Source organism: Athene cunicularia, assembly GCF_003259725.1.
Source record: "Athene cunicularia isolate RWA chromosome 1 unlocalized genomic scaffold, athCun1 chr1_part1, whole genome shotgun sequence".
Taxonomy (NCBI): domain Eukaryota; kingdom Metazoa; phylum Chordata; class Aves; order Strigiformes; family Strigidae; genus Athene; species Athene cunicularia.
Window position 1 is genome coordinate 11,052,861 of NW_020799091.1, and position 13,399 is coordinate 11,066,259.

A 13,399-nucleotide genomic window follows, 5' to 3' on the forward strand; every position below is an offset into this window, starting at 1 on the left:
CTATGTCTTCCCATGTCGTTTACCAGTTCCAGTAGGAAAAAAAAAAAAAAAAAAAAAAAAAAAAAAAAACCCCTTTAGTTCATTCTAGCTGAAACCAGACAAGACTGGAGTCACCCCAGCAAAGCCTGCTTTAGCTGGAATTGCAGATTACAGTCATTCGGAGAAATCTAGTTCTGCAATGGATAAAGTTGGATGCTTTTCTAACCAGAACCAAAGCACTAAATCCTTTAGTCATTCATCACTCAGTTGGAGCCAGGCTGTAGCCCGGCTCGCAACCACTGAAAATTATAGAAAGGACTGGAAAAAAGACTCTGAGAGTACATCTAACCCATCTTCACAGAATTACAGAAAGCTCTGAGTCTCTCTCCCTCTTACAGGTTAGAGAACAAACTGTCTCCACAGAAATGTCAGCTTTCTTTATTTTCACGCCTCAGTCATTTCAAGTGTCTTGGTATCAGTCAGTCGTGGGGAACTTTTCAACCAAGGTGGACTACACAACTTCTTATGAAGGCCTGAGAGGACCATTCAATCTCCATCATTCTTTCTCATGTACATCTTTTGCAGGGCAGGAAGAAAATTCAAACCCTGGAACAGGCTTCCTAGAGAGAAGGTTGATGCCCCAAGCCTGTCAGTGTTTAAGAGGCTTCTGGACAATGCCCTTAATAACATGCTTTTAACTTTTGGTCAGCCCTGAAGTGGTCAGGCAGTTGGAATAGATGATGACTGAAATATTCTATTCTATTCTATTCTATTCTATTCTATTCTATTCTATTCTATTCTATTCTATTCTATTCTGTTATTCAATGGCTACACTTGCAGCTGGGGATGGTAGAGAGCTGTAGGGTCCCCTGAAGGAAGAAAAGCAGAGAATGGGATGTATTCATTTTTATCCAGTGGGACTGATGGAGACTGTTGAGACGAATAGCACAGCCTAAAATATGTAGCGTGTCCTTTCAGATGGCAGTTTGAAAGGCTCGGATTGAGGCAGGTCTACAGAGCTCTATTTCCTGCCCTGTCCTGAAGACTTCCTGCAGAAGTTTTGCGAACAACTGGCCAATAAGCCCCTTATGCCCCTTCACTTATTACTGGCACTGGATACAGAAACAGTTATTTTTTAAGTGTTATCAGTATGCTACTCTTCCCTTTGCAAAGGCCGCAGGTGCTTGTCCCCTGTCATCACTAGCTTCTGTTCTGCCCCATTCCTCCTACGCTATTTCCCACCCTCTGATGCCCTGTCCTCCTCTGCCTGCAACCAGACTCTCTCTCAGCTTCCTCCTCCTGAGTTCTGAGTCCTCCTCCCTCATTCACCCAAACCCAATTTACACTCTGTATTGCTGCCTTCCAGACTTCCTCCTACTCTCAGACTCTCACCTTTCCTGCACTTTACTCCTTCACCACCCCCTCTCCCAGTCCCTTGTCTGAAACATCACAATTGTCTTACTCTGGATCCAGTCCTACCTGTCCATTTCTTTCCCTTGCACTAAATTTTTTGCGCCCTGACTCTCTCCTGACCTTGGTTCCTGTTCTTCCACACCCAGACACCCTCTTGCAGTCAGTTGCCCACCTTCCACTCCCTCTCTGGCCACCCCCATAGCTGAGGTTCCCCAGCACCAGCCACCTGAGTTGTTTAACAACTTGCTGCTGCTGACAGGAGTGATCCCATCTCCACTTCTTGCCTCCAGCTTCACTCTCCTGCCACTACCCTTGTGCCAGTGTCGGCTTTGTCTGACCCCAGAAGCTGCAGTCACTAAAAGAGGAGAAAGGCAACAGAGAGAGGAAAAGGATAGTTTTCTGCCAGTTCTGTGAGAGCACAGACAAGTGCCAGTGCTGGTGGCAGAGGAAGGAGTGGACACAGGGCTGGGGTGGGAGGGGACTCCTTGCCCCTAGCCTTTAGATCAGCTCTGCCATCCTGTGACACCTAAGAGTGCCCCAAACCCCTTCCTCCCCTTCCTTTGACATAGTGACACACAATTCAATGCACCGCAGTTCCAGTCTGTGCTTGTCCTGCAGGCAGAGCAGCACAGCTGGGCTCACGGACACTGGGAGTCTTCTGCAGCGATGTTATGCCCCATGTGTATGTCTGGCTTAGGTACTCTGAACTGTGCTTTCCTCACTGGTTACATAGGAAACTTAAGGGGTTAACATTAAATAAGGATAACTGGTAAGATAGAGAGGGATAAATATCCCTCCTTTTACCAGATTTCTGCATTTTCTACTTATTCACAATATGATGTGGACCTCACAGAAATCCTCACCTCTTCCTATGAAACTGGAGAATCATTCAACACCCATGTTTCCACAACTATGTCAAGGCTAAGTATTACTATTAAAAGACTCTATGAAAGGTGTTTGGCTTTTCAGAGGGACCAACTGCTTCAGGCACTCTGTTCCCCTCCAAATTCCATCTGGGGCTTGGCAAAGCAGAGCCTCGTCAGAGGGGACAGAGAAGTGAGGACCATTTTTGAAGAGATGACACAAACTCAACATGACTGGCCTGTTCAATGAGGTGTGAGGCTGCCCTCAGGACTCCACTCCTTCCCCATGGACAAGGTGGCAAGCAGTCCACCCATGAGTCTCAAAAGTTGCAAGAGTTGGAGTTGGCAAGCTGCTGGGTGCACCTCGATGAGCTGTTTACTATCAATCTATAGGTACAAAGGGAAAAAGAGGCATCAAGCACTGTTGTAACTGCTCCAGAGGTGTCCTATGGGGGACTATGCTGGCTGTGAAGGTTCAGAGCTGTGGATGCTGGGTCTACAGAGAAGACTCTCAGACCAAGGGGCAAGGGACAGTGAGGTCAAGATGAGCAGATGCAAGTTGATAGGTTTAGGTGCTATCCTGGGACACAAGGATAGTGGCTCTGAGACTGACACTGGGTCTGGTTCAACTCCAGACTCTGTCAGAGGATTCCTCTGTGACAGTAAATGTATCCTTATCCAACAACTCCAGTGGATTGATTGTCATGTCTTTGAATGAGACCTTCCTTCTCTCTTTCCCAAAATACATAATATATAAAATATACAGTAACATTTCCTTCTTCTCAAGGTTTGGCTGGCTTGCTTATTTAGATTATAAATTCTTCAGGGCAAAAGCTGTCTCTTCCACTGTGTGTGTACATTACCAGAAACAGGCATACAGCAAATGAAGCAGGCAGATGGTTCTGGAATAGTTCTGTTGGAGCATCTGGCTGATTTTCTGGATCACAATCACATACAAATGGTATATTCACCCGTGAAAATTCACATTAAACGAACATTACTAGGTCTATTGCTGTCTTAATGACAGTCATCTGTGGCCTGGGGCAGGTCTCCACCATAAAAACACCAGCAGTAAAAGTGGCTGAGTGGAGGAATAATATTTGCCATTAAAATATTCTTTCATTTTGAACCCCTAGAGAGACAAATTACTGGGACTTGCTCTTGAGGACTTTGGGGAATTAAAATAATAGGAAGACTCTAGGGAGAGAAATGGGAGCTGGGGCTTGTTAAAATTTTTTTGTTCTTTGACTTCTTGAGGTATTCATAAATTGCCTACAAACAAGCGAAATCTTACAGGAAAAGGTTTTTCACCATGCCAGCTCCAAATGGCTGTGGAATTATATTGTTTTTCCAGGCTGCCCTTCCAAAATCCCTGCAGGAAGTTGACTCAGGGCTTGATTCTGGCCTCAGATGCACACACAGCAATAGCAGAAATCCTCACTTCAACCAGGTAAGAAGCCCTTACGGACATCCCAGCTTTACTGATGAGATCGCAGGTTAAGACTGACTAACTTGCTTAGTAGCAAGAACCAGACCTGAATCATCCCTGACCCCTTTCCTCCTGGTCAGCATTGCATCTTCACAGTTCCTTATCCCAGTCTTGTCCTGTTACACCTCCTTTCCTATTAATCTAATAAGCACAAACTCATGTCCTTTCTTTCAGGATGGTTCCCTACTTTACACCACCACCCCAGGTCTGTAAACTGTAATCTCAGCCACCAGCACTGTGGATCTACTCACCTGTCCTTTCCTCCTTGCAGTTACCATCATCTTTCTCTTATGGACATGCCAGGTACCTTGGCTGTCCCTCTGCTTTCCTACCCTAGCCCATGTCTTCCAGGTGGCAGTAGAGTAAAATCAGAGGACTGAAGCAGCTAGCACCCCGACTGTGCCTTCTGTCTCCAACAGCATTTTTTTTCCTCATGGCCAGGACAATTGACTGGCTTATGAAGTTCCTCCTGGATCACTGCAGTCCTCAAATCAACATCACTTAGACATGCAGGTGAGTAGAAACTGATATCCTTCAAATTCCTTCTGTAAAAGTCATCTTTTCTTTGATTCTTACAGAAACCAGATTAACATTGTCCCTTTGAGGCAGGTGCCATTTTTCATCTGAGTTTATACAGTTCTTCACAGAATGACATTTTGCCCTATCGGTGGACCTTCCAGACACTTTCACAATGCTAATAAATAATAAATAAGACTTCAAGTGTGCTGACATTAGTAAAGAACTCATCCAGGCAAGTGCAATGATGGTTTTTATTGGTACATTCATGGAAGTACCTTCAAAAAGTAGTCCAAATGACACAACAGGGACTATCTCAGCTACTTCCCAAATCCCCAAACCCAGGAGCACTTGACCTATTTGGCTAATATTCTACTATTCTACCAGTGTAAATACCTTACACAAAGAGTTCAGGAAGCCTTATGGAAGTGGTGGTGTCTCTGCCTTTGGATTACAATGTTCTCAGGGACTGAATGTCCACAGTGTGATTGTTTACGTATTTCATTCAGCAAACAGCATTAATGATTTAAGACACTACCAAGACAACTGTCCACCATGACAATACAGAAACTTAGGACATTTTCTCTCTGGCTTCATGTTTATAAATCAGCTATGACCCTGCAGTCGATGGTGGTTATTGGGATATATTCAAATTTTTATCCAGAATATTTAATTCAGAAGCCCTTGTAGGAAGGAATGCGACCAAAATGGAGCTATCAAGTAAAGCTGTCATCCAAATATTATTTTTATAGCGAGCACTGAAAGAAAGGTCACATTGTTATTTTCTTACACTATGGAACAGTTTCTATTATTGCAGATTCCAAAAGCCTGGAATCGTTGTTATTTATGATCTAAGTCAAATTTAAGTCCTGGTTTGTACCAATTACCACAAGCCACTCTAGGTTTTCTCTCTTCATTTCACAAATATTTGGAAAATAATGCCTTCACACTTGAAAACAAAGAGGTTGCCTCACCAAAATGTGCTCTTCTTTTCTTCTTTAATGGTAAACACAAAGGTCTAGGAAAATATTGTTTTGATATGAATCATCCAAGGAAGTCACACTTTCTTTGAGAAATTTTGGAGGCTAAATTAGAGGTGTATGTTATTGCTCAGCAGTGAATGATAACAAGAGTTTTTATATATGCACTTTCAAAAAAAGCCATCAATCTTTTGCTCCTGGTGCTTCTTCCTCACATAGCTCTCTAATAGTCTGTCAGTTTAACATACACTTCTTATTAAATCCATATGGTACACATGCTTTAACAACAAAGGTAGAAGGCCATATCCTGCTGCTTACTATGCTGCTGTAGGTCCAATTATGCTCTCCTGAAAACAAATGAAATTACCCTGCGTTTACACTGGAGAAAATGAGAGGACAATCTGTCTCAGCATCTCTGCAGAAATGTCAGGTTAGTTGAAATGCCGTATCTATCTCTTGGAGATATATTAGAGTGATGAATATATATCAATTAAACACTGATTTTCTGGGCATTTGAAGGGCTGATGTAATGAAAGGGGGCCTGCAAGGAGGGGTCACCTCAGCTCCTATAGCTCCTCTGAGCACAAGCTCCTCACTGGTGGCACATCCCTTGGTACAGTGCAGCACTGTGGTCCTTCCCCAGGCAAATGCAGCTATGCTGTGTCCCTGGGTTACAGAGCACATGCTGCAAAATACAAAGCCTTCCTGTGGGAGGCCAGGAGGCAAGAGGCACATATGGGACACTCATGCTTGGAGCAGGTACTGGAGAAAGGACTGCTCAGTATTTAGTAGGAAGGGAGACTGGTTGGATTTAAAAGGAACCTGTTAAGATCTGGTGAAGAAAATGATCTAAGACATGCCCCAATTAGGGCAAGTAAGGGCAAAAGAAGTCCCAAACTGCAACAAATCACACCACATTCCTGGGTTCTTATAAAAAGAAAAAAACAGAGAAAAGAAAAAAAGAAGATGACCCCATCCTCAAAGCAATTATAAAGGAGCAGAGATGACAAGGCCCTAATCTGTGCACAAGGAAACACTGTTGTGGGTTGTAGCTTACATAGACAACACCAGTGCTTCCAAAGTTTCAGCGGGGGCTGAAACTCTCATGATCCCTTGTGTTATCCTTGTTCCCAAAGCCAAGACTGAATAGGGCACATGACCACATGTAGCAAACAGAGTGGTCTTGCTCCACTGAGGTTCCCATTCTCATGAGCTCGGCCTTCTTTCCTCCCCTCGAGTGAATAAAGTTGAATAAAAAAAAAATTAGATAAAAAAATCAGCTTGAAACCTCTGAGTTTAATTTGTGTTTAGGTCAAAACCAGAAGGGGGTGAATAAGTTTTTTAATTGTTTTTTTGACTTCTTTACATAAGACTAGTGGATTTTATTGAACAAGTTTTACAGCTGATCAAAAATTTTGAAAATATGTGTGGAATTTCTTAGAGTAGTTAATAACATCAAGTTTTTTGTTCAGAGACCTTAAGTTGAACTTCAGAAGCATCTTTCACTGACTAGACTACATTTCTTCACAATGGGCAAGTTAGACTTCAAACTTCTACCCAAGTCCAGTTATAGATTTTCCCCATATCAGCCCAGGTTCTGTATTGCAAACCTGATTAAACCTGTGCAGAATTTGCATGGCTTCTAATTATTCCCTAAAGAAAGAGAGTGTTGCATTTCTAAGAGTTTTTTCATGACTGTGCATATGTTGCACCCTGATAGACAATGTAAAGGTGAATCTTCCCCACAAAAATGGAAAATAAAACAAAGAAGAAAACAAACCCTTCATTCAGACCAACCTTCCAGGAAACCAAGATAATTTCCATTTTTATGACTTTTCCCTAGAGGCAAAAGACATCTAATTAGCAAATCCCACTATAAGTTTGCTCCAGTTTGACACAAAGTTAATGTGACAAGCAGAGAAATTATAAGCCTTACATTTCCAGTTAGCCAGCTTGGGCTGATAAAGCCAAGTTCAAATAATTTTTGGGCATCTTAATGCTTGGGGAGTAAAAATCCAGAGAGTGAGCTGGTTCAGCTAAAAATGTGAATTTATGGTGTTCCAGTCAGTGTTATCTGATGGCAAAGTCACAGCAACCCTTTATGAATGTGCACTCACATTTCCATCAGCAAAGCATTCCAGACAGTTTTGAGATTGTCCTTACAGTCCAAAATTATAATGCTATCAGGAGTTGAATGATACCAAGCAGAATCAACCCTTGATTCTTCATGAAGAACTAAGGCATGAGTAAAATAAATATTAATCATGAAGTTAATTAGTAAATTATGGTAATTAATCATGCATTACCGTTAATGATGTGTAGGAATCCTCAGCAGTGGGAGACAATCCTCTAGGAAAGAGGACTGTGCAGCCTAAATGAGGTGATGTCCCCATTGCTAAAATCAGTGGGGGTTGACCCGCAAGGTTGCTTTGACCTTTGTTCTCTTTATTAGAAGATAATACTAGCGGTGTCACCTCCCACTCTGATTTAATATTCAGACTAGACTCATGAGGAAAGCAAACCCTGACTGAGGGTTTGGTGGGCTCTTGCAGCTCTGCAGACAGGAGCTAAAGGAGACCACGGAACTCATAGATACAGCCAGGTGAACAGTTATGTTCAAACCTTTCCGAAACTCTGCAATTTATGGATCAATTGTATTTCTACGTATCATTCCAGCAGCTACAGAATGCTCTACGGAGAAAGCCCTACCTGGTTTTCTGAACTTCATCAGAGCTTTGGAACAACTGCTAAGGATCTCTAAAAGAAGCCAGTTATCTCCCTAGAGCATAGAAAAAACAGCATTCTTGCTGCAAAAGCCCTGTAATCTGTGTCTACAAAGCTTCTATGCCTCTCAGTTGTGCTGTGGGTCAGGTAGCCACATCCTGCAGACACAACTGTGGTCAGATGACAAGAAACTTTGGAAAGCTACTTGCACAAGTCTGCAGTGATAGGTAAAACTCTGTCCTTGGTGTAATATCTAAAGTTTGGCACTCAGCAAAGTTCATTTAGGACAAGTTTCCTAGGCCAAAAGATCTTGTGGCTGCACAGGTGAGAGACCCCACTACTCATGATAAATCTTGCAAGTACTACTGTGGCCAAGTTGCCAAGTACCATCTTGTTGGCTTGGCTCCCTAAGCAGCGCAAGAGGACACAGAGCAAGGAGCTAACATTGCCTCAAGCAGAGTTACTCTCAGTGCTTTTATTCATTTCCAGAATGTGACCTTGCATATTTTTTTCAGAAAAATAGTGTTTGCAAAAGTCCTGCCTGTCTCCCTTGTGCTGACAGATTGCTGGAAGCTTCATCATGGCTGAATGAAGGAACTGTTAAAATACATCTGCCTGCCAGTCTATTAAGAGAATGGGGAAATGTGCATAAGAAGAGAGCACACAGTGGCCCAACAAAGAGAGGAACAGCCAGCAGAGACCTCCTGTAAAACAACAAAGCTGTGCTGGCTTCCTGCCAATGCTCATTCTCGGGCATCTTCCAACAAAGCAATGTCTCCCCACCCAAAACTGCCCATAGGTTTCACCTGGTACTTCTTGCCAAGGGATTTTCTTGGAGAAAGTCATGGTTAGTTGGTCAGGGAATTTAAAAGAGTTAAAAGGAGAAAGGTGTGCATGCATACAACTTATTTACTTTTTTTTTTTTTTTTTTTTAAACATTAGAGTGATCACCCAAATGGTTAGAGGCAGAAACTCCAGTTCGGAATGATTCATTCACAGTGCTTCTTCTCTGGGACTTTGTGGAAGACTTAGGCTTTCACCTTTCAGTAGTTTCTTATAACTCTTTTTCATATCCACAGATGATTTCCACACTTATATTGCCATTCCATACTTTCAAATGTGTTGACCCCAAGTCCCACCAAAACTACTCAGAGTGGCTTAAACATCTCAAGGTCAGGTATGTTTTACTTGTTTTGCACCTGGTTTCCAGTTTTTGGGGTACACTGAGGTTGCATATTCAAACTTTGATTGGCAGGTCTGAAACTTGGGATACTGGTGCACAGTGACTAACTGAGCTATAACAACTGATTCTGTCAGAGAGCTGTCTCATGGTAACACAGTGGGAGATGGCCATGTGGTATATAATTGTAGACATATCTGTGGCAACCTTCACCTTCATATCTAAGCACGTATTTTATCTACAGAATATTCCCAGAAGTGTGATGGGTGTTTATAAAGCTCACAGATAAGTCTTAGTTTTTCTTTGCCAAACAGATAACAAATGTGCAAACAGTATTTTTGTCATGTCAGTCAAAAGATATCTAAAACCAGAATTTCCTAACCCTGCCTCCCTAAGGAAAACGATGGCATAAAAATTAACGTTGTAAAATACATTATCTAAGATAACATAGGAATTCATTAAAATTTTGCTATTCAAAAGAGCCTAAATTTTTGTAAGCTAGAAAACTTAGATAGGGGTCCAAAATAAGCTTGCATCTGCCCTACTTTCTCACCTTTCTGACAAGTATCTATATAATATATAGCAGTCACATATTCACTCCATTGCATTAAGAAAAAAGTGTTATGAGCATGTCTTTCTTTAAATTCTTAAAAATGTACATCCATGATATACCTGAATAGGTGCTAAACATGCCAGCACCAGCTCTGCAGAAGTATGTGCTGAGACGGTCATTATCTGACACCACTACACATCTCCTGGAGGAATGAGGCCAGGTTGGAAAAGCCTTTTTACTAGTCAGACCAGAATGACTCTTTAACAAATAAGGAGGAATTAGCCTTACCTGTCTATGCTGCTGAGAGACTGGATACTGCAAACCTGAGATTTGCTGGCCCTGCTGCATTTTCTGAAGCATCATTTTTTGCTGCATTGCTAGGGGTACATTGGGTGGCCTTTGAAGAGACTGGTTCGGGAGAGGCTGAGCAGGTTGTGGCTGCGGCTGTTGTTGCTGTTGCTGTGGCTGTTGCACGGGGGCTGAACCCTGTGCCTGCTGTGTGTAGTGCAGAAGGGCAGGCTTGTTTTGGGAACCCAAAACTGAAGGCATCTGCTGGTTTGTTTGCTCTGAGTTAAAGTGAAACAAAGGCTTTGTGTTGCCATGATGCTGCTCTAGTGGTGTCTGAGCACTGTTGATAAAGTTTCTGTTGAGGTCCTGAGGCTTCTGTTGCATGATTATGTCCATGGCATTGCTCTGGGGAGTGGTTGGTTTATAAACATAGTTGTTCATCCCTTTTGACTGGTTTCCATTCACTGGTACCCCAAGCATGGCTGAGCTTTGTGGGCTGAACTGCTGCTGGCGAAAAGAAGGACTGGGGATTTTCTCTTGCACGAAAGGTCCAGGGGAAGGTCCTGATGGAGACAGAGTGGACCAGTTGGCTGTCTGGTTCTGCTGCTGCTGTTGCTGCTGAATCAAGGCATGCTGCTGCCGGTTGGCTGCGATCTGTTTGAGCTGCTGTGCATGAGACACCTCCTGCCAGTTAGGCAATGGCCGACTGGACGCAGAAGAAACCTGCGATACCTGTGTTTGACTCTGAGGCACCGAAGGGATGGGTGAAGAGGTGGACATGGCAGTGGTGGCCATAGTGAAGGCTGGACCTGTAGAAGAAGGCCTCATCTGTGGGGAGCCCACAGGAGCCTGATTCATCCCTGGTGCATATTCACTTTTTATCACCATCTTGTCCATCTGCAGAGATCTCACAGGGCCTCTCTGGCTCTGCTGCCCAAGGTCAATGTTGAATGGCTCATCTTGTTTTATCGTGGCATTTATCATATTCTCTAGCTCAAGATCACTCATTGGTGGCACTGATATGTTAGTCAGTTCATTAAACAGTTCCTGAAGCTCCAGATCCATCATTTGTTCCCACGAGTCTTCCCCGTATCTGTTAGGGAACATGTTCTCATGGGATATCTGGCCATCTAAGTGTTTGCTGCAGGACATGGTTTCTCCTGGTTCTTTCTTTACCTCTTTCAAAGTCATATTAAACATGCCATTCCCACTAGCATGTGTGTTGTTTGCTAGGTTGCTGGCCTTTCTTTGTGATCCTTGCCCCACAGACATAGTTCCTGACATTGACTGGCTTTGGCAATTGTTAACATGTTGTCCACCTTGTCCCACTGACATATTATCACCCACTCTTATCCTCTTAATGTCAAGGAAAGAGCTCTCTGAAACACCATTGGGTCTCTTGTTGCTGACAGGAGACAGATTTACAACCAATTTTCTCTTCAAGGAGCCTTGGAGCTGAAAGAAGCAGACACACACAAAAAAATTATCATTAGATGACACCGAAGAAACAATCTGTAGTCTATTTGCTAGAAGGATCTTGAAAGGCAACAGGCAAGTAAGCATTGCTTAGTACAGAAAGATACTCTGGGCTTTCTCAGTCAGTGAAACTAGGCAAAACTGTAGGAAAATATGTTGTGAGACATCTCCCTGACACCACCCCCCCTGTCCTTGTAGCCACCAGCATTTTTCAAGCACTGCTGCCTCCTGTTGATCACAGACCCCCGTACTCCATGGGCATGAGTGCAGGGAGGTGGCCATATCTGCCCTAGAGTTTCTCCCATCTAACTGTGACAGTCAGATCTAAAGTATTTTTAGATAGCAGAGACTAACGCAGTCATGAAATTTGTCCTTGTGCCTATTCACTGCTGAAAGATTTCACTCTCATGATTTTGGTATATGATCCAAAAGAACATTTTTGACTGCTGTAGAGTCCAAAGGTCCTAGGAGACATTTTAATGGCACACATGACATCCAGACATCCCGATCTTGCACACATTTATATTGGCCAGGGATACGTACAATTAAAAATGTTAGATGTTAACTTGTTCAAAACTGAAAATGAAGCCACTGGAGCCATGTCAGGTTATGTCAGCCAAGGGTCTGGCCGATGATATACTGCCAGATTATTTTCCAGAGATGTATATTAATACATTAAGCCCTAATTGTTTATGTTCTGAAACATCTGCTATAAAACATACAGTCCATGCAACACTGCTCTGAGAACTGTAACTATTTCCTTTTCCTTGAATATTTACAGCAATACTTTTGTTCACGAGCTCTGTGGGCCTACCGAAGGAAAAGAGGTTCACGGCTCCGTCCTGATCTACACTCACCTGCCATGGCTGCAGACACAAATTCCCACCCTGTACACACCAAAGATGTAGTCCCATGAGCTGAAAAGTTTGGACTTGGTGCATATGCCCTCAAGTGAGGTGCAGATACCCTCAAATAGAGTTGCTTTAAACATGGTTCATAGAAGAATAGAGCACTTTTAAACAAGCACAGCTGTCATATCTTTAGCTCTGTACATTAAGGGTGCGTGCACCAAGCAGTGAACATGCACAAACAGCCCTTGCTCCGTCGGCACACACGCTCTCGGCGCTTCAGCTGTGAGCAATGTCACGAAATGCCGCAGGGAAACACGGCTCATCGTCTGCCTTCTGCACCTGGGCAGAAGGGCACTGGTCTCAGAGGCAACGGGACAATGTCATCTGACAAACACCTGTGAGTGCCAGTAAGAAAACGGTGCCCATTCAAACTGTGATACCCTGGGAGGCTGTGATGGGCAGAGGGGATGCTGATGACTCCTAATTTTCCGGTTAAGTGAGGAAGGGCAATTCACAAGATCTTTCAATGCCATTATTATATCATGCTGTTTCATGTACAGAAGTCCACGGTCATGTAATACTCTGTGTGGCCCCACTCCCCTCAACTTCAGGCTTATCTATGGGTAAGACTCTTCCCAGAGAACTCCAGGCATGGACACTTTTATCCTGGTGTGAATACCACTGAGCTGCTTGGAAAGAGCTCAACTGACAAATATGTATTTCCTCCGTACCCACCTATCCTTCCATTGCATCAGCAGGTCACTGAGTTTAGCCTTTAAAAATAAAGCTTGTAATTTCTCTCTCTGACTCTGAAAATCTCATATCTCAAGTTAAGTTTTTAGCATTTGAATCACAGATTCATGTTTTCATTTCGTAAGGACAGACATCTTGGTGCTTATTGTACAAGTCCACAGACCTTATGCCTTCAATAGTAACCAATTGTCATTAGGTGTCCCCTGTTGGGATAGTTTTGGGTGGTCACTTGCATGCAGACTGCCTTTGGTTAATGTGTTCCTTCTGACATGAGTCACTGTACTTTCCTTTGCAAAAAAAACCCGGTAAGTTGAACTTCCTTTTACCATCATCT

The 13,399-nt window shown here is 43.1% G+C and overlaps 1 protein-coding gene across 1 annotated transcript in view; it reads right to left on the reverse strand.

Annotated features, from left to right (window-relative positions):
- The window catches only part of MAML2 (mastermind like transcriptional coactivator 2), a 71,596-nt gene extending 60,165 nt beyond the window's left edge, over positions 1–11,431 (reverse strand). The window contains exon 1 of the mRNA XM_026856145.1: positions 9,986–11,431. Within this exon, the coding sequence (XP_026711946.1) occupies positions 9,986–11,320 (1,335 nt within the window). The 5' untranslated portion in view covers positions 11,321–11,431. The remainder of the gene's footprint in view (positions 1–9,985) is intronic.
- Positions 11,432–13,399: the final 1,968 nt, after the last annotated feature.